Raw genomic sequence first — 27,179 nt, 5'->3', positions numbered from 1 at the left:
ATAACCTGAAAGGCCGCTCAGCAAGGAAGAAGCCACTGATCCAAAACCGCCATAAAAAAGCCACACTACGGTTTGCACATGGAGACAAAGATCTTACTTTTTGGAGAAATGTTCTCTGGTCTGATGAAACAAAAATATAACTGTTTGGCCATAATGACCATCGTTATTTTTGGAGGAAAAAGGTGGGCTTGCAAGCCGAAGAACACCATCCTAACCGTGAAGCATGGGGGTGGCAGCATCATGCTGTGTGGGTTCTTTGCTGCAGGAGGGACTGGTGCACTTCACAAAATAGATGGCATCATGAGGAAGGACAATTATGTGGATATATTGAAGCAACATCTCAAGACATCAAATCAAATCAAATTTTATTTGTCACATACACGTGTTTAGCAGATGTTATAGCAGGTGTAGCGAAATGCTTGTGCTTCTAGCTCCGAAGTTAAAGCTTGGTCGCAAATGGGTCTTCCAAATGGACAATGACCCCAAGCATACTTCCAAAGTTGTGGCAAAATGGCTTAAGGACAACAAAGTCAAGGTATTGGAGTGGCCATCACAAATGCATGACCTTAATCCTATAGAAAATGTGTGGGCAGTACTGAAAAAGCGTGTGCGAGCAAGGATACCTACAAACCTGACTCAGTTACACCAGCTCTGTCAGGAGGAATGGGCCACAATTCACCCAACTTATTGTGGGAAGCTTGTGGAAGGCAACCTGAAACATTTGACCCAAGTTTAAAGGCAATGCTACCAAATACTAATTGAGTGGATGTAAACTTCTGACCCACTTGGAATGTGATGAAAGAAATAAAAGCTGAAATAAATCATTCTCTCTACTATTATTCTGACATTTCACATTCTCAAAATAAAGTGGTGATCCTAACTGACCTAAGACAGGGGATTTTTACAAGGATGAAATGTCAGGAATTGTGAAAAAGTTGAGTTTAAATGTATTTGGCTAAGGTGTATGTAAACTTCAGACTTCAACTGTATAGCCTAAATAATTTACTTTACAATTTATTAGACAGATTGTTTGATTTAACTTACTTATTCAAAAGATGAAATGGCAAATAATTCACACATTTCACAGTTAGTTATACTTTTTGATCAGCTGTATTCAGGGCCGGCCCTAGCTAACAGGGATGTAAACAAATGTGTGCACAACATTTAAGCTAAATAAGGTTTTTGTGCGTATGGAACATTTCTGGGATCTTTTATGTTTCAGCTCATGAAAGATGGTACCAACACATGTTGCTTTTATATTTTTGTTCAGTATATGTTAGCAACATGGTCCTGTTCCATGACATATCCAATACTCCAACAAGTCTGGCAGAATTCTGTGTCTAATTTACACTACAGGTCTTTACCATTTTATGGCCATTGGTTGTGACTGTGACCAACTTTAGGGCAGTGGTGGCTGGTAGGAGGAGCTATATGAGGACGGGCTCATTGTAATGGCTAGAATGGAATAAATGGAACAGTGTCAAACATGTGGTCTCCATATGTTTGATGTGTTTGATACCTTTCCATTTTTATCACAATCCAGCCATTACAATGAGCCCGACCTCCTATAGCTCCTTCGTTTACGGTAAACCAGAGCTTTATATTCCCAAGGCTCTCTCTGGGGTACAGGCAATAGGCCAGGGTTCTTCAATTCCGGTCCTGGAGGGCCGAAACACCTGTTTTTCATCCTCTCCTTCCAATCAGGGGCTAATTCAGACCTGGGACACCAGGTGAGTGCAATTAATTACCAGGTAGAAATGAAAAACAGAAGTGTTTCGGCCCTCCAGGACCGGAATTGAAGAACCCTGCTATAGGCAATACACCTGCCTCTCCTTCTAATCAAGAAAATGAAGAACAAAACGGGCACTTTTTAGATGGTCCCTTATTTGGGAATTCCGTCTGCGTGGTAACACCCGAGCCTACTGCGCCTGCGCTACCACGGAAATGCGGAAGATGACTTGTCACTGTTGTTGTGGAAGCTGTCAGGCACGTGAGCTGTGCTACGTCGTCGTAAGTGATAACAGGCGATATGTCGGCTGATACTCCTCCCAAGGTACTGAAAATGCACAACTTATGGAATATCTTTGCGTCAGCTTTTTCGTATTTATATGTATCTATCACTAAATGTGAATATAACTGTGGATGAAGTAGAGTCCGTTGATACAGACGCTTGATCTGCACCACTGTGTTGGTGGTTTCCATCAGATGTTTTTCTTGCTAACTAGCTAGCTAGCTAGTTGGCGTTAGCTAGTTTACCACCCACAGTGCCACGAAAGCATATTAATATATCTCGGTAGTTTAATTGTATGACCCCGTCTGTGTTGTACTATCAGTTTCTAGTTGCAAGTTGTAAAAAACAACCATAAATCGGCCGAGTGACTGCTCAGTTAATATCTTACTAACGTTACCTAACTAGCTCATTGCTGGTCAATGGCACTAACTAACTAGTTAGCTTGCTAGCTAACGTTAGCTAACCTGGTTGGCTAGTTGCTTCAGTTATGGATTCCCTAACTAGCCATCTAGCTACCCTCCCACTAAAATGACTGGTTTTTGACATTGCCCTCAGAAGTACATCTATTACCTCACTGTTCTTTAATAGACAGCTACCTCACTGTCACGTGAGAGCCTAACAAACCAATCAACGCAAATGTCAATAATGATGTTTCAGTGAACATCCGTCTCGTGTCACAACAGTCTCGTTGTTGTTGGCCAGTGCACTTGGATGTAACGTTGCTATACTGCTAGAGAGTGGTGGAAAAAGTACCTAATTGTCATACTTGAGTAAAAGTAAAGATACCTTAATAGAAAATGACTCAAGTAATACTGAGTCACTCAGTAAACTACTACTTGAGTAAAAGTCTAAAAGTATTTGGTTTTAAATATACTTAAGCATCAAAAGTAAAAGTGTAAATCATTTCAAATTCCTTATATTAAGCAAACCAGGCACCAGCATTTTTTTTTTTAAATTTACAGGTAGCCAGGGTCACACTCAACACTCAACATTATTTACAAATATAAACTGTGTGGGTCGAGCCCTGAATGCTGATTGGCTGAAAGCCGTGGTATATCTGACCGTATACCACCAGTATGACAAAACATGTATTTTTACTGCTCTAATTACTTTGGTAACCAGTTTATTATAGCAATAAGGCACCTCGGGTGTGTGTGGTATATGGCCAATATACCATGGCTAAGGGCTGTATCCAGGCACTCCGCGTTGCGTCGTGCTAAGAACAGCCCTTAGCCATGGTATATTGGCCATATACCACACCTCCTCAGGCCTTATTGCTTAAACAAAGCATGTGTGTTTAGTGAGTCCGCCAGATCAGAGGCAGTAGGGATGACCAGGGATGTTCTCTTGATAAATGCGTGAATTTAACCATTTTCCTGTCCTTCTAAGCAACGAGTACTTTTGGGTGTCAGGGAAAATGTATGGAGTAAAAAGTACATTATTTTCTTTAGGATGTAGTGAAGTAAAAGTTGTCAAATTTCAACAGTAAAGTAAAGTACAGATACCCCCAAAAACTACTTAAGAAGTACTTTACACCACTGCCAACTATTGGTGGCTAATATTTTTAGTAATAGTGAATATTTTTACTAACAGAATGTCAATGGTAGGCTTTTAAGGCTATATAAAAACACTTAACTAGCTAAGTTGTGTTGGAATAATGTCACCTATTCATATTCCTGCTGTATTGTCTTTTTCTTCAGGTGTTATTTGAAAATGAAGGTGTTTTCATTCACTCAAACACTGAAGACAGTGAAGAGCAAGATCTGCTTGTTTCTGGGTTCCTACGGATTATTGATAAGGTATCAGTTGTTGATTGTGTTTATACATTTAATTGCTGGTTGCATGAATGCTTATTGTGTTTTTAATGATTACCAGGATGGTGAAATCATCGTGGAATACAAACCCTTGGAGGACACTGTTGATCCATCCAACATGCTCTGTGCTGGCAAGGTTTGACATTTCTTTTTTAATGTTTTACTCACTAAAATGCTACTCAGTTGTTCAGCAGCAGTGTACGTTGACCACCATGTAAATTGGATGGAAAACCGGTAATGCATTTCAGATCACAAGTATTAAGGGTATTATCTTAAAGACCTTTAAAGAAGATTTGTGTGTATTTGTCAAAATTGTCAACAATGGCTGATAGGGTTAGGCTTCACAAACAGCCGCCTTTGAAGAACCATTCCATGAACGTTCTTTACGATTCAGCAAATTCCAGAATTCCAACAGTTAACAACACCTTTCACACATCTGTTTTAAGATTCTAGAATTTGAATGATAATGAAAGGTAAAGACTTGAATCATGTTATTTACGAGGTGAATCCATTCCATTCCCCCAGGATTCCAGCTCAGTGATGGAGTGGGCCCAGTGTCCCGGGGAGGAGAGGTCACCTCCTCAGCAGGCTGTGGTGGAGCAGAGCTACGAGACCGAGTGGGACATGATCAACGCAGTCTCCTTTCCCAAGAGGAAACCCTGCTCCAACGGAGAGGGTGGGTGGACAATTGGGTGCATTTGTTGTAGGCGGGCTGAGATTTCACTTAAATACCAATGGAATGCCTCCTACATGTAACATGAGCTTTGTTGCTGAGGCTGGGTTCAGACGTGTTCACTCGACACACAAGTTCAATTACAGCAGAAGTTGACTAAGTTGTGTGAAGTGGGATTGATATGTTATTAAATAGTTATAATAATTTTGGGGGTGTTTATATTTGTCCTCTTACACACTATAAGGATATCATGGAAATGCATTTCTTGTATAGCCCTTCTCCTCCTGATATATATGAAAGAATGAGAATCTCTTGCCAAGGTTTGGGCTTTCCTTTCTCAATCTCCACTATGGTTTATTAAGGACTGAACGTAGTTTGAATTGCATGTTGACTCAACAGATGAGGTCAGAATGAAACTGTGGATTAATTCCTTTGCTTTCTTCCAGGTGTATTGAAACACACGCATGAGAAAAGCAAGTGGTCCTTCACCTTCAGTGTGTGGGACCTGAGGTCTATCACAGTGAAGGAGGAGGGCTGGTCCCGCCTGGTGTTCAGACTGAAGGAGCCCCCCACCTCACTACCGTCCCTCCACTTCCACCAGGGGGGTAGTGAAGACTTCCTGCACTGCCTGAGGAGATACACCGTTATCACAGAGTGAGTCTTTCAGCCTGGTCTGGTCTGTATGGTCCAACTGGTTCTGAAATGGAAATAGTGGTTTGACGATTGATCAATCAGTCAAATTGATTCATCAGCCGTTGTCACAGTGTTCTATAGTAGACAACAGAGAGCCAGCAGGAGCAGACGTGGTCAGGAAAAAGTCGCTAGCAAGAAGAGACCTAGAGAGGAACAAGGATCAGACGTTGATATATTCTGATTCCATCTGATACCATGGTTATTGCAGGAGTACAGTTTTGTTTCTAAGTGGAATCATGAATGCTAAATGACCTCTGACAATGTTATGTAGGCCAGGGAATGTGACTGTAGTGGACACTGTGTGGTAAATCACCAGCAGAGGGAGCTTCTGAGCCCATTTGAATCACAGGTTGATTTTGTTCTTTATTACTACGGTATGTTCTTCCAAAGGACAGTGAATGGTGCACATGAGTGACAGTGTGGACAATTACTCAAAATAAAGACACTGTATGAGTGTGTATGTTTACAATCAGTCTAAGAAAACAGTAGTTACACAGTAGCATTACAATCTTATTTGTGGGGGATAAATGCCAAAATTACCTCTTGTAGCAATGCCCACCATTAGACCAGGGGTTAATTGGTAGGTAGAATTCCTTAAGCTACCGGTCTTCTTCCTCTATTTGGCTCAGACAATAATGTTTTTTTATTTTATAAGCTGAAACACTGCTGGACTTCTCATGGTGTTTTTTTATCTATATGCTAATGCTAGTGATTTGCATAAGGTGTATGGCAAACACTTAGTTTCCCTCTCCCGGTCCCATCTTCTGTCTGACTTACTGACTGATGTTGGGGTTAGCGGGCAGTTTCTCCTCATGAAAGAGTCTGGTTTTCTGTTTGAGGCAAATATCACAACAGATAATTCCCCCTATATAGAGGCACTGTGCTCCTCTATCGCAGATAGCTGTTATTAAAGTTCTTATCATGGCTGTTCATAATGAAATTGTTTGGATTAAGTGCCAGCCGGCCATTTTCAGCCAGGCGTCTGGTTAGAACAGAAACAGGCGATGAATGACATCACGCCCTGTACCATGCCTTGTCTCACATTGTATGTCTTATTTTGGGGTGATTAACCCTTTATTCATTGGCGTGAATTTGAATAATATTGAGGCTCCCATGGGCTTTGCATGACAAAGAAATCACTCATCAATCACTCAAATTTTTTAGGTATAGGGTATATATTGTGTTGTTCTGTCCCTCCCCTCATATACAACGCCTTTATCTGAAACGGAGCTCACTTGATAGGGATGGATCTCTAGTTATAGGCTGATGAGAATGAATAAATTATCTATTTCCTCATATGTTTTTAGGGCCCCAGATGATGAAACCTGCCTGCTGGTCAGCACTCCCAACAGAGCTCTCTCTCAGTCCTTCGAGAACCTTCTGGACGACAACAACTACGGCCTTGTTACTGTAAGGGGCTGCTATGTGTCGTGCATATACCTGTTATACGAATGGCACTTACCTGTATGGAAAATAAATTACTGTAGCAAAACGTTTTGCACCGAATGTTGTTTTTGTTGTTATTAGATAATTTCAGGTAGTACATCTCTGTTTCGGTGAGTTATTGCATAATTATTTTGACCCTGTTTCCCCAACAGAAGCTGAAGAAGGATCCCTACGTGACGACCCTGGGCGGCTTCTCCAAGGTCACCAACTACATCTTCGATGCGTTCCGCGGCCCCGAGCTGGAGCAGCAGCAGCGGCCCCCGGAGGAGGTAGCTGACCTGGACATCCTGGGACTGGGAGAGGTCATCCCTGGCCTGGAGTTCAACCAGCAAGAGGAGCCTGGCTTCGAGGTTATCACCAGGGTGAGTAGTAAAGTAAAACTATGGGAGCATTCAACAGTTTGGGCTATCTAAGCCTACAGTATCTTTATTTCATGACTTGTCTTGTACCTGCACGTTGCTGTATGTGCGTACACTACATCTGAAGTGATTAGTGAGAAGAGGCCTCCCTGGTCTGACTACGGCTTTAGCTTCCGAGGCAAGCCAACAGCTAGATGCAGGGTGTAATGATAACGGCTGCTGGCACAATAGGTGTCTGTTGTCTTCAGCTTGGGTTTGTCTTTTAACGTGGTTACAGTGCAGAAGATTGCATTGTCTTATTGGTTGGCGTTCTGTTCTGTCTGTCTCAGATGGACCTGGGAGCCAGGCCAGAGGTAACAAGGAGGGAGGCACTGTCTGCAGAGGACTGGGCTAAGCATCAGGACCAGGAAGGAAGGATGAAAAATGTCCCTCACCTCAAGAAAATCATATTCAAAGGCGTACGTTGAGTTTTTAGGGGATTTGTAAAATGACCTGAATGATGAAGCACCTTCTCTAGTATATCTCCGGCCAAACTCTCTGGGACAGTTTCCCAGACACAGATTAAGCCTAGTATGGGACTAAAAGGCACTTTAAATTGAGAATCTCTATTGAACATGCTGTTTAGTCCAGGGCTTAATGTGTGTCCGCAAAGCTGGCCTTCCATATACATTGGTGTGTGGTAACTAACTGTCAATGACCATTCTGGGTATGTCTGTAAAGTCATTCCTGTCAATGTTGTGTTGATCCTGCAGGGCTTGTGCCATGCGGTGAGGAAAGAGGCCTGGAAGTTTCTGCTGGGGTATTACTCCTGGGACAGCACCTACGACGAGAGGAAAGGCCAACAGAGGAGGAAAACGTATGTGTGCTTTACCAAGACCGACACTATATATGAAACATACATGTTTTTATTATAAGACAGGAATAGCCAAGTGCAGATTATGAGCCGTTTCATTACCATCAAAGTGGCTGTTCTTACAATGAAGGTCATAAGGTCTTTGTTGACATTATCCTTTGTTAACCAGCAGAGCCATATGCAAGTGTGAAATATCAGCAAATTAAAATGTAATTCTGAAGATATTCTCTTCCCTCTTTTTCTTCTTCTCCCTGGTGAAAAAGGGATGAGTACTTCAGGATGAAGCTCCAGTGGAAGTCGGTGAGTGAGGAGCAGGAAAGGAGGAACTCCAGGTTGAGAGACTACAGGAGCCTGATAGGTAAAATATTGATACTCCATCTACCCTGCTGGCTTAGGAAAGTTGTTGTTGATGATTCATTTATTGGCATTTTGTCTGTTTCATCACTTATTGCATTGTTTTTACTGTTAAGTGTGTTGTGATTTTAAATGCAGATACATTTTGTTCAGTCTATTTGTAAGTCGCTCTGGATAAGAGCGTCTGCTAAATGACGTAAATGTAAATGTTCAGGGATGCATCTGTAATGACTGCATTAGCATGGTGTACCTTTCCTGAACTAGGCGTAGTACGGTTGTTTATTTATTGTCTGTGAATGTGTTGTCTTCTCAGAGAAGGATGTGAACAGAACAGACAGAACCAACAGGTTCTATGAAGGCATAGACAACCCAGGCTTGGTGTTACTTCATGACATCTTGATGACTTACTGCATGTATGATTTCGATCTGGGTAAGTTATAGCATTATTGCCAAGACGTGCAGCAGAGATCATAATTTATATGTGAATGAAAAGGTAATCTGATTGGCATAGATGCAATCGATGTCCCTTATTGATAATTAAGAAATTATTGTAATTCACCCGTGGTAACAGCAATCATGAGCTGATAACAACTGCATATCAGTGCGATTTGTTACGTTCACCTTAATTAACGTTGTGGGAATGTTTCCTTGTACTTGTCTCCAGGGTATGTTCAGGGAATGAGTGACCTCCTCTCCCCGATCCTCTATGTGATGGAGAACGAGGTGGATGCCTTCTGGTGTTTTGTCTCCTTCATGGATCAAATGGTAAGTAATCAGATTAGCTTTGTTTTGTCTGCTGCTGTTAGTTTGGTTTAGTTTCGTCAATGTGAACTTTGATATGCCTGAGTGTGACCGTTTCATCACTCAACAATAACGTGTGTGTGTGTGTGTGTGTGTGTGTGTGTGTGTGTGTGTGTGCGCAGCACCAGAACTTTGAGGAGCAGATGCAAGGCATGAAGACTCAGCTGATCCAGCTCAGCACTCTGTTGAGGCTGCTTGACCTGGCCTTCTGGAACTACCTCGGTACGTAACACACCTCAAACATTCACCTTTATATGACCAACTTACAAAAGTATTATATACGTCTTTTATATCTTTATATTTTACATGAAGCCATAAAGATTGAGGCAAATCCTGAAAAGAAAACTAAACAAATATGCAGATTATCAACCAATACAGCAGTCTTTTATAGTTTTAATTGAGTTAAAAACAACAACATATATATTTTTTAAGAAAGTAGTGACTGACTACCATCCTTGGTTCCGTCTGATTTCTCCTCTGTGTTTTATTTGGTTCCTCCAGAGTCACAGGATTCAGGTTACCTGTATTTCTGTTTCCGGTGGTTACTGATCCGCTTCAAGAGGGAGCTCAGTTATCCAGATGTCCTTCGTCTGTGGGAGGTGAGTGCTGTTCATCCATCGACCTCTGACCGATCAGCGTAAGTGTCTCCCTTGTCATTTAGGGGGAAGTCAATCTGTCAGTCTCTTATGAGATTTGTTTCATTATTACTTTTCTTTTTGACTTCATGGTTTATCTTTATGCATTCTGATGGATCTTGTTAATAAAGACTTCCTGGTTCTGTTCAGGTCATGTGGACTGGCTTGCCCTGCCAAAACTTCCATCTGGTGGTGTGCTGTGCCATTCTAGACTCAGAGAAACGGAAAATCATGGAGGAAAACTACGGCTTCAATGAGATCCTCAAGGTAACAGCTGTTTTGCAGATTGACTGGTTTGACAGTTGACAATAAGAAATCTGACACATTTTCAAGGTGGGTTGTTTGGAGTGTTTTCCAAGTTATTTAGTTTTAAATGTCATTGTTTTGTATGTTATCACAGCACATCAATGAACTATCAATGAAATTGGACATTGAAGAAATCCTTCACAAATCAGAGGCTATTTGTATGCAGATCAGAAGTTGTAAGGTACAGTATGTTCAAGGATTGCTATTTATTTATACTTTCAATTAAAAGCCAATAAGATAAAAACTATGCAGATTCATAATTACATATTGGTTGTATATAATCTATATTTTCTTTGCTTTCAGGATTTGCCTCATTCAATAAGTGAGATCCTGGGATTCAACACAGAAAGCGAATTTCCCAGATTAGAAGGGAGGGAGTTTGGGACTCCTCTTGATTCCCCTCAGTCCCCCATACCCACACAGAGACAGGAGGTCTTCTCGAATGGTCACAACAGACATTACAGAGAACCCCCTACTCACAACGGCTGCAAAGTTGCCTTCATATCATAGTGAACAATGTCATTCACACAAACAGACTTTGCAATGTCCACATACCAGAAAGAGTATTTTGGATTCAGTTATTGGATAAGTTGGTAACTGAAGCCAGCTTATCAAGTACCTATAAGAAGAAATCTGAAGAGAAAATAATGTAAAAATGATTTTAAATGATTCAAATTGTATTATTTTTGTAATTTCTTGTACCATATTGTCTTTCATTGAAATGGTAAGTCATTCCTTCTCCTTGCTAAGGAGTTTTTGTAAAGACAGGCAAGGTGAGTTTGCATTGTAAAGTAATAATGTGCTGTTTTTTATTTCAGCTATAACCTTTTCCTGAGTCATGCACACAAGTATTCAAATCTAGTCCTGGGAATTCAATGTTGATTGATTCAAATTTGAAAAGTTAAGGAAAGGCCTACAGAGTTAAGATTTGTCTGAATATTAATTGGTAGTAAATGACAAAAGGGCTGTACAATATGTGTTGTCTTGACGCTCTGTTATAAAAAAAAATATGAAGAACAAAATAACAACTCAACCAATATGTCCTTGTTACTCAGCTTTCCCAGTGAATTAAAATAAAAGTATAGCCTTTGATTGTGTACTCAAACTCCAGTACTAATGCATTTATTTAGGTCCATAAGATTGTATCTTTTCCTAGTGAGGAAAGATTTAATTTTAACTCATTTCATATGTATCTGGTAGTGTATTGATAAACCCTTTCTGAGTAGAAGTGCTGGTCTAGGATCTGGTCCCACCGCTGAGACGCTTTTAAGAATACACACACAAAAATACTATTTGAGCAAGGTTGGGTCCGGTCCACCCACATCACTCGTATGTAACATTTTCCTGTAAGACATCCTTTGACCATATTTGGCAGAAACTAAACCTGATTTTGGGCTCCAAAATATCAATGATATTACAATTGTGTTGACTGTTTATACCATAATTTCTTAATAGTATATGTTGCTTGTTTTCCAACATATTGAATTGTGGACTGTGTATCTGGCCCAGGAAGAAAACAGTAGTGAGTTCTTCAGAACTCATTGAGTTGTGGCCTATTACTTAAGGCAATAAAACCAATCCTTTAAGATTTATTTGAACTTATCCTGTTGAATATGTGACTGATCCTAGCCAAATGACTAAGAAGACTATGTATTTCTACTGTTTTCGTTATGGTCTAAATTTAAACAAGTTGAGATAGACTATTTTTAGTGATTTGGCTACACATTTGTCATTTCATCGTTTGATAATGCACTTGACCTTGGATTAAGAATAAATCTCTATCTTCCCTTTTGGAGTTACTTGAAAATGAATAGTTCAGTTAGATGAATGTACGGTAGTGTTTGCACTGATAACAGATCAGTTTTCTATACCCTATTTACAAGAACTGTTTCCTGTCACTTCCAGGCATTGTCCTAATTCACATGGGGATATAGCTGTTGTGTTCTTGGTGTGTTGCAAGAAAACCTGTTGGATAATTTTTTGCACTTTTCCATAATAACAGCAACCTGCATTAGCCGTTGTCTCCAATATTTACATGGTATAAGCCCCTTTTTATTCAAATGACTTCATCCAGTCATTCAGGAAGTTGTGCAGAAATGTCACACTGTGAGTCAGAGACATTTTTCAGTCATTTCACTGCTGCTCGAAGTATCAATCTATACCCACGTCTTCACCCTGAATCCCCCATAATTCCACTTAAAATGCAGGCCATGCACAGCTTCCAAGTGGCATTTCGCCCCTTTCAAGTCTGTGATGGATGTCAGGACGTGACGTTCTTCAGCCTTGGTGACAGTTCACAGCGATGCCTGGGTCTTTGATGGAAGACATTTAGAGATGTCTCAGACATAGAGTTAGAATGAGGGTCTCAGACTGATAGGGAGGTGGAGGTAGCCTGCCTATCACAACGATTTGCTCATAACAGGCGGTCACAATTAGAACAAAGCAGCAGCGCCTCGGCTCCCATCTCCCAACGCTCTTTCATTTCCTGTCCCACAGGAAATTGCCTCAGTCAGCCGATAGCGTATTGCCCACAGCTATGATTTATTTATCTGTCTTCTCCCTGGGTTTTCATTAAAGGAGAGGCTCAGGCTGCTTTGTGTTGACTGACAGGTGCTTGCTCACCTACCTGTAAACAGTGGGGTTGATAGTAACTGAACGGGCAGAAAGAGTCCGAGTATTCAGAATGCACAGCACAATTTGTTGGGTAGCCAAACACACCCAGTCTCATCAGTTTCGGTGTGATGATATATAATATTAGTTAATCCAGTTGTCACCATGTATGAATAGATACCATGTAAATTGTATATGCAGATGAGAATTGTATCCATTACATTCACTGTCCATGATTGTTTCCATGATTGTCCTTTCCAGTGGTATGATGGAAGACCACACCTTCTTGGATGGAGACAACGGATGTTAAACAGTATCTGAAGTACTCTATTCCCTTTTTCCTTTGATCAAATGCCAATCATGGTTTTGTAGATCAGGTTTAAAGTACAGTAGGCCAATACCAGAGGAGGCTGGTAGGAGGAGCTATAGGAGGACGGCCTCATTGTAATGGCTGCAATGGAAAACATGAAACAGTATCAAACATATGGAAGCCACATGTTTGACTCTGTTCCATGTATTCTATCCCTGCCATAACAATGAGCCTGTCCTCCTATAGCGCCTCCCACCAGCCTCCTCTGGCCAATACAATTATGATATCTAATCTGATATGTCACTTAAATAGAGGATTCCTATGTATGGTTTGGCTCCTCTCTCTGGTGTGAATGAGTGTATTTTGAGAGTCCCTCAATTCTGTTACCATGTTTGACTGGTGGATTTGCATTCAGAAAGGTGGATTAACACAATGAACCCCACAGGCTGCATTTATACTGGCAGCCCAATTCTAATATTTTTTTCCTCACTAATTTTTATTTTGCCTAATCACATCAGACATTTTTCAGAGCTGATCTGATTGGTCAGATTAATGGGTTCACTATAAAATGTATTCCTAATGTATTCCCATGGAGTTTCCTGCCTTTCCAAATCAAGGGAAGAGATGGCTCTTCACACACACACACACACACACCCCTGCCTGGTCTACAGCAGAGGGAGCGGATGCCTTACCCCCTCTACCTCCATCACACTATATAAAGGCACTTCAGTGGTGCTGGCTGGCAGAAGACGAGCCTAGTGTAGCTCAGTGGAGGAGGCAGTAGTAGTAGATATTGTAGAGAGTAAGTAATAGTAGTTATATTAGACACCAAACAGGAGCTCTGGATCCAGAACATCCTCTCCAGTGTATTGGAAGGTAATGCGTGACTCTCCATTATAAAGTTTAGCAGAAATCAAATATGAAAAACATACTGTGACGTTTGGGTCTACAAAGAGACCGTCATCAACCTTCTTCGACTTGAACTTGACCAGAACATTCTCTCCATGCAGGCAGCCCATGGTGATGGCGTCGTCCCAGATGAGGAAGCGGGGCGGCGGCCCGGAGAAGAGGGGTGGCCCAGAGCCGGTGCCAAGAATGCAGCCTGCCATGATGATGTTCTCCAGTAAGTACTGGTCCCGGCGGGGACTCTCTCTGGACTCGGCCATGTTCGACCAGCATAAACAGCACCATACCGGGGGACAGATGGTGAGTGAAGGGCTGCATGGAATGAGATCTAGTGTCCTCTGCAATGGATAGGTTGGTTGGTTGACTGATTGGTTGATTAATTCATTCAAACTGTCTGCGTACATGGATGGCTTGAAGAATGGGTTGATTGATTGATTGATTGGTTGAGCTTTGAGGCTCTCCTGATAACTGCATAAACTGGATGTTCCATTTAGTGCACACCGTTGTATTTCTTTCGACTGGACTGTAAATTGCTATGTACTTTCTTTTCTGAGTGAAGCACACTTATTCCGTTTTCTAGGCTACCATATCTTAGTGTCCATCACTCAAAACCAGGGGGAGGAAATCCTCTTACTCATTACATGTTCTTATGGCTAGCTAGCTCATCTCTCTGGTTATGTCAAAGATAAAGAGGCGAATTAGTAGAACTGATGGTTTGAGGCATTGGGTGAGACTATTGATTGAAATACTAAGGTTAGTTTTTTTGTGGCCTACATTTGGGAAAGAGGGAAAATAGTTTGGTAATCAACATTCTTTCTTTGTGTATCAGTCACTTATCAGTATCATATTTGTATGTGCTGTGTTGACTCGTTTATTGTGTATTAATAATTGTGTTAACAGTTGGACATGTGTTGGTGTAGCGGAGGTGGTTCAGTAGCTAATGCCTAACTCAGGTTCAAACCTGATCAGTCACATTGGGTTACATCTGGTAATCTGTATTGACATGTCTGTGTCGCTTTCTGTTCCCCGCCCGACAGTCGCGCCGGCCCTCCTTCTGTCCGATAGATGAGAACCCGACCGACAAAGAGATCAGGGAGAGCAGGGAGTCAGGGAAGACGGCTGTTGTTTTCTCTCTGAAGAACGAGGTGGGCTGCCTGGTCAAAGCCCTACGCCTTTTTCAGGTGAGTATCTACTGTCCTGCTCCACCCCAACGGCATTCTCTCCTCTCCTCATTGTCTATTCTCTGCTCTTCCAGGAGAAGCATGTGAACCTGGCTCACATTGAGTCGCGGATGTCCAAGCGCATCGCTACAGAGGTGGAGATCTACGCTGACTGCAGCTGCAGCAAGAAGGAGTTTAACGAGCTGCTGGAGCACCTCAAAGACCACGTCAACATCATCTCCTTCAACACACCCCAAAACCAGTGGTCTACAGAAGCAGGTATGGCCCAGGAGTTTTGTTGTAGGCTTTCAGTTTGATAGTTTTTCAGGACATAAGCCACAGCTTATTTTGTTCTCAGTTCAACATTCACATATGTATGGGCATATGTGGAATACTGAGTGACTTACAGTAAGAACATGAAGACATTTGGCTTTTGTTCATGGTGAATGTACTCATCTTATCCATATCATCTTATGTTCTGTTTGTTGTCTCATCTTTAGGAGTATAAATGTATCTGAATGGACGTCTGTGAGTACTGAGTGACTTTTAACCAGACAAAATGTGCTTTTGTTGACCATTTTGACATTTTTTCTTTGTAGAATTTAGTGCTAGTGAAACTATTTTGACATTTTATTGAATAAGAGTTCATCAATGACTACTTGCTATATGTGACATTCTCAGTGTGGGTAGTGCTTCAGTTGTGTGTTTGTAATGCTTTATCCTGTGTATATATGATGTGTTTGCAATGCTTCATCCTGTGTATATATGATGTGTTTGCATCCTTAGATGGGGAGGGAGTTCCTTGGTTCCCTCAGAAGATCGCAGAGCTCGACCAGTGTTCTCACAGAGTGCTGATGTACGGATCAGAGCTTGATGCAGATCACCCAGTAAGTTAGTGTTTGCTGCTTGGCCAGGTCATCATCGCAAAATGAGAATTGTCTCTCAACTGACTGACCAAACATATTAAATAAAGCTTAGATACATAGTGTTGGAATATATACTGACTATACAAAACATTAAGAACACCTGCTCTTTCCATGACGTAGACTGACCAGGCAAATCCAGGTAAAAGCCTTGATCCCATATTGATGTCACGTGTTAAATCCACTTCAATCAGTGTAGTTGAAGGGGAGGAGACAGGTTAAAGAAGGATTTTGAAGCCTTGAGAAATCAAGACATGGATTGTGTGTGTGCCATTCAGAGGGTGAATGGGCAAGACAAAAGATTTAAGTGCCTTTGAACGGGGTATGATAGTAGGTGTGTATCAAGAACTGCAACACTGCTGAGTTTTTCACGCTCAACAGATTCCCATGTGTATCAAGAATGGTCCACCACCCAAAGGACATCCAGCCAACTTGACACAACTGTGGGAAGCAGTGGCGTTAACATGGGCCAAGATCCCTGTGGAACGCTTTTGACACCTTGTAGAGTCCATGCCCCGACAAATTGAGGCTGTTCTGAGGGGGACGGTGCAACTCAATATAAGGAAGGTGTTCCTAATGTTTGGTATACTCAGTGTACAACTAATGATTATAATTATATGGTTATATATAAATAACTTTTATATTTGGGCTGCAATACTCTCAAGGAAATCCCAGGAACTACAGTATATCACCACTGTTGGCTGGTTGACATGACAGAGAACTCTGTGTGATCCTGTTCCTTATCTAACCTCCGGTCCCCTGCTCTAACCCCAGGGCTTCAAAGATAACGTATACCGCCAGAGGAGGAAGTACTTCGTGGAAATGGCCATGAATTACAAATAGTATGAGTAGTCTCTTCTCTTCCTGTTGCTTTACTGTGGTAACACTCTGGAAACCTGTTATTTTCTTACACTAATACTGTTATACTGTAATTGCAATGTTATTACTATGTTAGTACACTATTTAGTTGGTATTACAATGTAAATACAGATAAGTAACAAATAACAGCTCAGTGTGCATATGATGTAATAAAATAGTGTAATATAAGTGTGGTTATATCCTTATCTGCGTCCATCCCCATCCCCCAGTGGCCAGCCTATCCCCCACACTGAGTACACCCCAGAGGAGGTGAGGACCTGGGGCGTGGTGTACAGGGAGCTCACCAAGCTCTACCCCTCACACGCCTGCAGAGAGTACCTGAAGAACCTCCCCCTGCTCACGAAGCATTGTGGGTATCGGGAGGACAACATCCCCCAACTCGAGGACGTGTCCCTGTTCTTGAAAGGTATAGGCTGATGAATAACTGTAGCAACCCTGATGACCGTAACAGTACATTGTTGTCACCATTATCAGTGTACCATAGAAGCATAACACATTCACTCATAAGAGCAAGACTGAATCAGCCTCAGATAGCTTGGTAACACGTTCATCCTCACTGACACTGTCAGTCTCACCTGTGTAACCTCAAGCTGACCCTAAAAACACATCTGTCATTGAAACTTCGGTCCAAAGAACTGAAAGAAGACATTTCCTTCCTTCAAAGTTCCCTAAAGACATTAGCCATAATTATCATATATTGACCCTGTTGTGTTTGTGTGACTGTTTCAGAGAGGTCTGGGTTCACAGTGAGGCCTGTGGCAGGATACCTGTCTCCTCGGGACTTCCTGGCCGGTCTGGCTTACCGGGTGTTTAACTGCACTCAATATGTCCGCCACAGCACCGACCCCCTCTACACACCTGAACCGTGAGTGTATCATCATCAGAGCTATAACATGTCTAGAGTTTCACAGGACTTGGCATCGCACTACTTGTTCAAACTGAAGTGCACAAAAACAAAGTAAAATAAACAATTGTGTGATTATTTGAGAGCGAGAGGAGACTGAGAGAGAGCGATAGAGCGAGAATGGATAACGAGAGAGATGGATAAAGATAACGAGAGAGAGAGATGGATAAAGATAACGAGAGAGAGAGAGAGAGAATGGATAACGAAAATGTTTAGTCTGTAGCATATCATTTGTTTCGATAGATAACGTTTGCATTTCACTAGGCCATATATAATGGTATCAGAATAATATCTGATATCTGGATACAGGGACACGTGTCATGAGCTGCTGGGTCATGTTCCGCTCCTGGCCGACCCCAAGTTCGCCCAGTTCTCCCAGGAGATAGGCCTGGCATCTCTAGGGGCATCTGACGAGGACGTACAGAAACTAGCCACAGTGAGTACAACACCCTGATTATGCACCTAATGCAGGGTGATTTATTTTTTTAATATTTGTTTTAAGGTGTGATTTTGATATTGTTACTGATATTTTTTTCATAAAGGTTGACTGACTGTTTTGTTCTATGCTGTTGACAGTGTTATTTCTTCACCATTGAGTTTGGCCTGTGCAAACAAGACGGCCAGCTGAGGGCCTATGGTGCAGGCTTGCTGTCATCTATTGGAGAGCTGAAGGTAAAGCGCGCGTGCACACATACACATACACACATACACATACACATACACACACACACACACACACACACAGAGAGAGAGACACAGACACCTCAGTGACAGGCTGATTATTTCCTCGCAGCATGCCCTGTCTGACAAAGCCTCAGTGAAGATGTTTGACCCTGGGACCACCTGCTACCAGGAGTGCCTCATCACAACTTTCCAGGAGGTCTACTTCGTCTCTGACAGCTTTGAAGAGGCCAAAGAGAAGATGAGGTAACCTTAGACCGCTAGGCCAGACCACCCTTAGGACATGAAGGTTGTGTGTTTGATTCCCACATGGGCCACATATGAGTATAAGGAATCAGGAATAAAGTTATTAAAATTGCTCCTAAAAACTGCATGCTCTGGTTTAGTAGGCTACATGCTGCCAAGACAGGAGTCCACTGGTTTAGTAGGCTACATGCTGCCAAGACAGGAGTCCACTGGTTTAGTAGGTTACATGCTGCCAAGACAGGAGTCCACTGGTTTAGTAGGTTACATGCTGCCAAGACAGGAGTCCACTGGTTTAGAAGGTTACATGCTGCCAAGACAGGAGTCCACTGGTTTAGTAGGCTACATGCTGCCAAGACAGGAGTCAACTGGTTTAGTAGGCTACATGCTGCCAAGACAGGAGTCCACTGGTTTAGTAGGCTACATGCTGCCAAGACAGGAGTCCACTGGTTTAGTAGGCTACATGCTGCCAAGACAGGAGTCCACTGGTTTAGTAGGCTACATGCTGCCAAGACAGGAGTCCACTGGTTTAGTAGGCTACATGCTGCCAAGATAGGAGTCAACTGGTTTAGTAGGCTACATGCTGCCAAGACAGGAGTCCACTGGTTTAGTAGGCTACATGCTGCCAAGACAGGAGTCCACTGGTTTAGTAGGCTACATGCTGCCAAGACAGGAGTCCACTGGTTTAGTAGGCTACATGCTGACAAGACAGGAGTCAACTGGTTTAGTAGGCTACATGCTGCCAAGACAGGAGTCCACTGGTTTAGTAGGCTACATGCTGACAAGACAGGAGTCAACTGGTTTAGTAGGCTACATGCTGCCAAGACAGGAGTCCACTGGTTTAGTAGGCTACATGCTGCCAAGACAGGAGTCCATTGGTTTAGTAGGCTACATGCTGACAAGACAGGAGTCAACTGGTTTAGTAGGCTACATGCTGCCAAGACAGGAGTCCACTGGTTTAGTAGGCTACATGCTGCCAAGACAGGAGTCCACTGGTTTAGTAGGTTACATGCTGCCAAGACAGGAGTCCACTGGAGTAACTGTTCTTTGCAGTCAGGTATATTCCTTCTACCAACAGGGAGTTTGCTAAGACGATCAAGAGGCCATTCTCAGTGTACTACAACCCCTACACCCAGAGCATAGACCTGCTGAAGGACACGAGGAGCATCGAGAACGTGGTGCAGGACCTTCGCAGTGACCTCACCACCGTGTGTGACGCCCTGGGCAAGATGAACACATACCTGGGAATATAGCAGTTGCGTATCTTGGTCATGTACTTATCTTGAATATATAATGTTGCTTATCTTGTTGAATATAACATCTTTGTGGAAATGAAACAGACTTGACCTGTACAGCTCACAGATATCTCTTAAAATAAAAATAAATAAAATAGTAAATGTTATGCTTAAAACATAAATTAAATGGTTGAAGTGAAATGAAAAAGAAATCAGATTTATTTTCCACTTAGAGCTTATTGTATAGAGCAGGGGTATTCAACTCTTACCCTACGAGGTCCGGAGCCTGCTGGTTTTCTGTTATACCTGATAATGAATTGCACCTACCTGGTGTCCCAGGTCTAAATCAGTCCCTGATTAGAGGGAAACAATGAAAAAATGCAGTGGAACTGGCTTCCAGGTCCAGAGTTGAGTTTGAGGGGGATAGATATAATACATTAAATACTATGATATGGATATGTTATGCTTGAAATATATAGTATTTGAAATTGTTGGGGGGAATTCAGATATATTTTTGACTTATTCTGTACAGTGCATCACATGTGAAGAATAAAACAGGATATTCATTAGCCTAGCATTGTTATGCAGTCAAAATGTGTCGCAAATATGTAAATTGTAACTTGGCTGCCATTTGCTTTGAAATAAAGAAATGTCACCAAAATGTAATTCAAATACAGTACAAACCTTAGGAAAAGAGAATAATTGTTCAAATATTTGGCCTTTAATGCATGTTGTTGTCAGTATGTGTACATGTTATGCTTTGACTGGAATTGTTTATTCTCTCTCTCTGAGGTAACTGATTTGATGTTCCGATTGTGAATCTGTGTGCTTTTGCTTTCATGTATTGTTCTACTATACTGTTTTCACTGCACATTGCAAAGGTATAGTCTTCATTCACACCTTTACAAAGAGGAAGACCAATTATATTCTAAATAAATGACTATAGAATGACAAAATAAATATTTAATTCCTTCATGGGAATCAATTAATTTGTTCTTTATCACAGTAACACCACTGGAATATTTTTATTTTACCTTTATTTAACAAGGCAAGTCAGTTAAGAACAAATTCTTATTTACAATGACTGCCTACACCGACCAAACCCGGACGACGCTGGGCCAATTGTGCGCCGCCCTATGGGACTCCCAATCACGGCCGGTTGTGATACAGCCTGGAATTGAACCAGGGGGTCTGTAGTGATGCCTCAAGCACTGAGATGTAGTGCCTTAGACCACTGCGCCAACATATCCCACAAAAAACGGCAGAGGATCTTACACAATTTCCTAAACTAACTATCTAATGATGATTATTGTTGTTACTTTCATCACATACTGGCTGCAGAAATGTATTAACCATTTGAATAATATTTCACATACAACCATTAAGGCAACTGCACAGTTTATTCATAAATCACAGGTTCAATGTCATTTTAGCGGTTGAGATTTAAACCCAAACATCAAGAAAGCTATACATTCACTATAGGCCCTAATATTCAGACTTGAGATAAGATGATTTAACATGGACTTAAGTCATTTAAAAAAAACTTAAGTCCATGTTTTATGGACTTAAGTCCCATGCTAAATCTGTTTATTTCAAGTCTAAATCGGGCCTAATGTTCAGTATCTAACACAGTACATAACTTTTGGAATGTATTAGAAGGATCTCTTTAACATGAACAAAATGTAATCTGTTTCACTAAGAAACATAGTCTTATTAATGTAAGCACAGTAAGTGAATCCACAGCTTTTAGGAGCAAATTAAACATTTAATTGAATATTCAGCAAAATCTTCATAAAAATGTAAATTGATTTCCATGGATGGTTGAAGCAGGTGAAATGCCTGGCAGGTCTAATCACTGTCAAACACATTATTCTGGAAGGAAGACAAGACAATTACAGAATGTAGAAAACAACACATTTTTCCCCGCTCATTTTTCTCTCTTTACTCTCATTTAGGAATATCAGCCATTTTAAGCTGCTATTCCCCTTACCCTCTCCTGACAGACGACCCTGCCCTGGTTCTGCAGTACTCACCCAGCCCCCATGCCTCTTCACCCAGGCCGTGTGGTGCTCCTGGATGTAGCGTGTCCCAAAGCCCATGGCCCGGCTCATGGGGTGGAGGTCCAGAGCAGACAGCCTGCTAGTCACCTCGCAGGCCAGGGCAATCTGCTCCCTCTGGACCCTCTCCTCCTTCTCAGGGGCAGGGTAGCCTACCCGGGCTACAGGATCATCACCCCCTACCCCTGTCACCATCTGGAGCAGGGTGGAGGTCACCTTCTCAAACAGACTGTAAGTGAAGGAAGTCTGGAGGTGCCTCTGCAAGATGGGGTTTCTATTGATCTGATATGGTGGAGGGTGGATGAAAGGAGGGGGAGGGAGGGTGAAAGGAGGTGGAGGGAGGGTGAAAGGAGGTGGAGGGAGGGTGAAAGGAGGGGGGAGGGAGGGTGAAAGGAGGTGGAGGGAGGGTGAAAGGAGGTGGAGGGAGGGTGAAAGGAGGGGGAGGGAGGGTGAAAGGAGGGGGAGGGAGGGTGAAAGGAGGGGAGGGAGGGAGGGTGGCAGAGGGTGAGGTCAGCAAGGGTTTGGGTAGAGGGAGTTGAGAGGAAGGGAGACATTTGATGACATAATTGTGAAAGAACAGAGCCTTATACAGTATATATGCATTCGTAACATATAGAGTACTGTATTCTGTTATTTAGAGTCAATGGATGTTTGACTATGGAACAAAGTCATCTTGTGGTGATAAATGGGTAGTCCAACTGCATTTGAAACCCTTCCCCTCTCTCTCCATGAAAAAAAAACACACACAAGTAAGTTCATGCACGCACACAAACACCTCCTCATTCAGCTTGTCTCCAGACGCCTTCAGCAACTCCACTAGTCTTCGGATGACATCTGCAGGGAGACAAAACCAATCAGTTCAACTTCATGCAAATCGTCGGGTTACCCTACTATATCATGTAAAGTACCTTGAAAGCGACAACTGTAAGAAAAAGCACTTAAAGGTGCTACACAGTTTCTTCCCCATGTGGAAGCTAGGTGAATTGCAACAGCACTAGGCTGCATTCAAAACAAATCCCATTGGCCGCTTGACCTGATTTCCACTAGATCACACAGACACACAGCTTTCCCATTTTGACAACAGATGCCGCTCCGGAAGGAGAAATCAATAGGTGAATATCATAGCCAATCACAACACTGGCAGGTAAGTAATACTGTGATACACTATCATTCCACTATTACTGCAGATATATTATGGCCATTTTCTGAAATTACAATGCAAAAATTGTAGCACCTTTAACAGATGGAATCCATTTTATTATCATCAACTTTACTGTTGTGTGAAAGAGACCCACCATTTTGATCCTCTGTCCCGTCTGCCTCTATGTCGTCTGTTGTGATCTGCACAGAGTCTGCGATCTGAGTCAACCTGTCTGCTACTCCATTCAAGGTATTGTCCTCTCCTCCTGCACCTCCGGCAAGTGCTTTACACACACATGCACAAACATACACACCACCCACACACACACCACCCACACACACACACAAATACAGTGTGTTCAGTTGCAGGGGTTACATACAGTGAGGGAAAAAAGTATTTGATCCCCTGCTGATTTTGTACGTTTGCCCACTGACAAAGAAATGATCAGTCTATAATTTTAATGGTAGGTTTATTTGAACAGTTAGAGATAGAATAACAACAACAAAAATCCAGAAAAACGCACGTCAAAAATGTTATAAATTGATTTGCATTTTAATGAAGGAAATAAGTATTTGACCCCCTCTCAATCAGAAAGATTTCTGGCTCCCAGGTATCTTTTATACAGGTAACGAGCTGAGATTAGGAGCACACTCTTAAAGGGAGTGCTCCTAATCTCAGCTTGTTACCTGTATAAAAGACACCTGTCCACAGAAGCAATCAATCAATCAGATTCCAAACTCTCCACCATGGCCAAGACCAAAGAGCTCTCCAAGGATGTCAGGGACAAGATTGTAGACCTACACAAGGCTGGAATGGGCTACAAGACCATCGCCAAGCAGCTTGGTGAGAAGGTGACAACAGTTGGTGCGATTATTCGCAAATGGAAGAAACACAAAATAACTGTCAGTCTCCCTCGGCCTGGGGCTCCATGTAAGATCTCACCTCGTGGAGTTGCAATGATCATGAGAACGGTGAGGAATCAGCCCAGAACTACACGGGAGGATCTTGTCAATGATCTCAAGGCAGCTGGGACCATAGTCACCAAGAAAACAATTGGTAACACACTACGTCGTGAAGGACTGAAATCCTGCACCGCCCGCAAGGTCCCCCTGCTCAAGAAAGCACATATACAGGGCTGTCTGATGTTTGCCAATGAACATCTGAATGATTCAGAGGATAACTGATTGAAAGTGTTGTGGTCAGATGAGAACAAAATCGAGCTCTTTGGCATCAACTCAACTCGCTGTGTTTGGAGGAGGAGGAATGCTGCCTATGACCCCAAGAACACCATCCCCACCGTTAAACATGGAGGTGGAAACATAATGCTTTGGGGGTGTTCTTCTGCTAAGGGGACAGGACAACTTCACCGCATCAAAGGGACGATGGACGGGGCCATGTACCGTCAAATCTTGGGTGAGAACCCCCTTCCCTCAGCCAGGGCATTGAAAATGGGTCGTGGATGGGTATTCCAGCATGACAATGACCCAAAACACACGGCCAAGGCAACAAAGGAGTGGCTCAAGAAGAAGCCCATTAAGGTCCTGGAGTGGCCTAGCCAGTCTCCAGACCTTAATCCCATAGAAAATCTGTGGAGGAAGCTGAAGGTTCGAGTTGCCAAACGTCAGCCTCGAAAACCTTAATGACTTGGAGAAGATCTGCAAAGAGGAGTGGAACAAAATCCCTCCTGAGATATGTGCAAACCTGGTGGCCAACTACAAGAAACGTCTGACCTCTGTGATTGCCAACAAGGGTTTTGCCACCAAGTACTAAGTCATGTTTTGCAGAGGGGTCAAATACTTATTTCCCTCAATAAAATGCAAATCAATTTATAAACATTTTGACATGCGTTTTTGTGGATTTTGTTGTTGTTATTCTGTCTCTCACTGTTCAAATAAACCTACCATTAAAATTATAGACTGATCATGTCTTTGTCAGTGGGCAAACGTACAAAATCAGCAGGGGATCAAATACTTTTTTCCCCTCACTGTAAATGTGTCTGTTCAAAGTAGCACAATATTCTGTGATCAATCCTTATATTTGACACATAATATTACATGGTTCAGCGCCAGAGGAGGCTGGTGAGAAGAGCTATTGGAGGACGGGCTAATTGTAATGGTTGGAATGGAATCAATGGAATGGTATCAAACATATGGAAACCACATGTTTGACTCCGTTCCATCAATTCCATTCCAGTCATTACAATGAGCTTGTCCTCCTATAGCTCCTCCGACCAGCCTCCACTGTTCCGCACAGAATGTTCCAGAGCACAGAAACATACCTGTAACTGTATAGATACTAGGTGTGGATACATCCCCTGTCTTTGTTGCTCCCTTTTTCACCACCACTGTTTTCAACTTCCTCTTCACTCCCCCTGGGCCTTGTTTGAACGGAGAAGGACTTTGAAATCTGCAGTATATGGGACCGGTGTCATAAAATTTAGCATTATGTCTGGACGGAGGAGTACCTTGTTTTTGAATGACGCCATGACGTTGAGGCATTGGGCCTGACCGCTGCCTCTTCCTCTTGCCACAGTAGGCCATGAGCAGCCGATACTCTTCGCTACGTTGGTCCACTCTGCATGTATCGACCGCGGCCCTTGCTGTTGCATGGTTCTCCATCTCACTGCCACGCAACAAGACAGCCTGGAACACAGGGATGTTTTCCAAAGACTGCAGGATCAGGATTAAATTAATAAAATAAAAAATGTAATGTAATGTTGACTTATGTTGGTCGCTAACCATTTTAAAACAATAATCTCTAGTATAAAACTGGTGCCGTCTCCCTCTTCAATCATCTTTCTGAGGGACCCACAGACAGTGCAGGGTTTTGTTCCAGCACAGCAGGCTATTAACATCTGATTCAACTAATAAAGTGGAATCAGGTGTGACATATTACTGGGCTGGAACAAAATGTTGCACAGCATGTGGGTCCCCAGGACTGAAGAACGCCAAACACTTACTTGCACTTACAGCCCTGCAGGCTGTGGTGGACAGTAGCGGTGCGTGCAAGCCAGTAAAAAATACATATTACAACCTATGTTGTGATAATTGCGTTGTTTGCTCTATAACCCATTCGTTCATACGCCACCGTGATATACAATAAGGCCGTGACGACAAAAAATTATGGAAACAGAGAGACGAAATATAAATTATTTTATTGGTCAAATATTTGGGGAAGACTGGCTTCCCTTGGCATCCATGAACACACGCCACTGGTGGTGGACAACATTTATTTAATGTTAATTTTTTTTTTTTGGCCTTAGGAAGTCTTCGCTTTCTCATATTGGTTCACCATACTACCAACTTCAGGGAGTTAAGAAAGGTTTCTGTATTGTTTCACATCAAGTTAGTTTCACTTTCATAGTGAAAGTAAAATAGCGCATAGACTTTACATGTGATTGCTTATGCAAACATATACTTATTGTAGCCATACAGTGTGCCACGTAGACTAAATAATTTGCTGCTCGGTTACAGAAAGCAAACGTGGGTTACCTACTTGAGTAAATAAGGTTACGTTCACTGTAATAATGGAGTTATAATTTTCTCGTGACAAAAGTTCCTCATTTTCAAAGTTCGATGTGGCTGCAGGACAGCCAACACAAATAACATCGACAGCAAACCAAAATCATGCAAATGGTAGGCTAAACCGTAAACACTTACCTATAAATTATTTAACCAAATATCTGATGATGCTTTCACCTTGAAAAAAGAACCATAACTAGATTTGAGATTCATAACGGGAGGAGTCTTTCCCTCGATAGTAAAATATACTACGTTACAATCTACTTCCTCCTACACTTTTTCTGGAGAAAACGGCTCTGTACTGCCACCCGTTGGATGTGATGAACTATAGTTAATGGGCGCGTTCCTCTAGTCTGGCTAACACCGAACTCTCAAAGTCCACCTGACTTCAGAGTCTGGAATGGATCTTTGATGTGGTTCTTCTTTTGTGTAATAATGGCGTTCACACAATTTAATGTGCATCCCGCCAACTACTGTGCAGGATGGAAACAGGAGTCTCCCCAAAAAACGGAACAAACTACCAAAAACGACCAAACGACCAAAGCAAATACAATAAAAAATATACTAAATGAAACAACTTTTCTGTTAAAAATAGTTGAGATCTGATCCCTACACAGGCTCAAGGGGAGCCTGGGAGGGCGGGCCATCTTCAGATGTAAAATCC

General features: G+C 42.2%; 3 protein-coding genes across 5 annotated transcripts; 2 read left to right on the top strand and 1 right to left on the bottom strand.

The window, feature by feature from the left end:
• The first annotated feature begins 1,959 nt into the window (after nucleotides 1-1,959).
• On the top strand, nucleotides 1,960-11,733 carry LOC121559013 (TBC1 domain family member 15). Its single transcript, XM_041872306.1, has 17 exons — nucleotides 1,960-2,053; nucleotides 3,712-3,810; nucleotides 3,887-3,961; nucleotides 4,351-4,501; nucleotides 4,945-5,152; nucleotides 6,499-6,601; nucleotides 6,790-6,999; nucleotides 7,326-7,454; nucleotides 7,749-7,852; nucleotides 8,113-8,207; nucleotides 8,517-8,633; nucleotides 8,868-8,968; nucleotides 9,127-9,226; nucleotides 9,506-9,603; nucleotides 9,790-9,906; nucleotides 10,040-10,126; nucleotides 10,249-11,733. Exons 1-17 carry the CDS (start codon nucleotides 2,030-2,032, stop codon nucleotides 10,453-10,455), a joined length of 2,025 nt encoding a protein of 674 aa, XP_041728240.1. The 5' UTR covers nucleotides 1,960-2,029; the 3' UTR covers nucleotides 10,456-11,733.
• Nucleotides 11,734-13,611: 1,878 nt separating this feature from the next.
• Nucleotides 13,612-20,118, top strand: tph2 (tryptophan hydroxylase 2 (tryptophan 5-monooxygenase)). The gene is made up of 12 exons (XM_041872314.2): nucleotides 13,612-13,741; nucleotides 13,876-14,071; nucleotides 14,809-14,952; nucleotides 15,027-15,210; nucleotides 15,718-15,818; nucleotides 16,629-16,696; nucleotides 16,943-17,139; nucleotides 17,463-17,598; nucleotides 17,947-18,073; nucleotides 18,214-18,309; nucleotides 18,431-18,564; nucleotides 19,640-20,118. Exons 2-12 carry the CDS (start codon nucleotides 13,883-13,885, stop codon nucleotides 19,812-19,814), a joined length of 1,551 nt encoding a protein of 516 aa, XP_041728248.1. The 5' UTR covers nucleotides 13,612-13,741; nucleotides 13,876-13,882; the 3' UTR covers nucleotides 19,815-20,118.
• Nucleotides 20,119-21,177: 1,059 nt separating this feature from the next.
• Nucleotides 21,178-26,806, bottom strand: LOC121559017. 3 transcript variants are annotated; one of them, XM_041872312.2, is made up of 7 exons: nucleotides 26,654-26,802; nucleotides 25,459-25,636; nucleotides 25,273-25,371; nucleotides 23,149-23,277; nucleotides 22,629-22,687; nucleotides 21,830-22,135; nucleotides 21,178-21,668 (listed from the first exon to the last, which is right to left on the bottom strand). In XM_041872312.2, the coding sequence occupies exons 2-7, from the start codon at nucleotides 25,610-25,612 to the stop codon at nucleotides 21,645-21,647; spliced, it is 771 nt and encodes a 256-aa protein (XP_041728246.1). In that variant the 5' UTR covers nucleotides 25,613-25,636; nucleotides 26,654-26,802; the 3' UTR covers nucleotides 21,178-21,644. The 3 variants fall into 3 exon arrangements, with proteins under 3 accessions (XP_041728246.1, XP_041728245.1, XP_041728244.1); XM_041872311.2 differs by having other exon boundaries at nucleotides 21,178-22,135; nucleotides 25,459-25,663; nucleotides 26,654-26,806; XM_041872310.2 differs by having other exon boundaries at nucleotides 21,178-22,135; nucleotides 26,654-26,805.
• Nucleotides 26,807-27,179: the final 373 nt, after the last annotated feature.

Source organism: Coregonus clupeaformis, chromosome 19, assembly GCF_020615455.1.
Source record: "Coregonus clupeaformis isolate EN_2021a chromosome 19, ASM2061545v1, whole genome shotgun sequence".
Classification (NCBI taxonomy): domain Eukaryota; kingdom Metazoa; phylum Chordata; class Actinopteri; order Salmoniformes; family Salmonidae; genus Coregonus; species Coregonus clupeaformis.
Note: the sequence above shows the minus strand (reverse complement) of the source record. Positions and strands in the feature narration are given on the sequence as shown.

Bases quoted from the DNA above. Each gene is read 5' to 3' on its own strand.
- LOC121559013 (XM_041872306.1), top strand. From the start codon at position 2,030: ATGTCGGCTGATACTCCTCCCAAG. The intron at 3,962-4,350 runs GTTTGACATTTC...CCATTCCCCCAG, and splicing joins ACATGCTCTGTGCTGGCAAG to GATTCCAGCTCAGTGATGGA. The intron at 9,907-10,039 runs GTAACAGCTGTT...ATGTTATCACAG, and splicing joins GCTTCAATGAGATCCTCAAG to CACATCAATGAACTATCAAT.
- LOC121559017 (XM_041872311.2), bottom strand. From the start codon at position 25,612: ATGGAGAACCATGCAACAGCAAGGGCCGCGGTCGATACATGCAGAGTG. The intron at 25,372-25,458 runs GTACTCCTCCGT...CGTTCAAACAAG, and splicing joins TGGCGTCATTCAAAAACAAG to GCCCAGGGGGAGTGAAGAGG. The intron at 23,278-25,272 runs GTATGTTTCTGT...GTGTGTGTAAAG, and splicing joins TAGTATCTATACAGTTACAG to CACTTGCCGGAGGTGCAGGA.
- tph2 (XM_041872314.2), top strand. From the start codon at position 13,883: ATGGTGATGGCGTCGTCCCAGATGAGGAAGCGGGGCGGCGGCCCGGAG. The intron at 14,953-15,026 runs GTGAGTATCTAC...CTGCTCTTCCAG, and splicing joins AAGCCCTACGCCTTTTTCAG to GAGAAGCATGTGAACCTGGC. The intron at 16,697-16,942 runs GTATGAGTAGTC...CCCATCCCCCAG, and splicing joins ATGGCCATGAATTACAAATA to TGGCCAGCCTATCCCCCACA.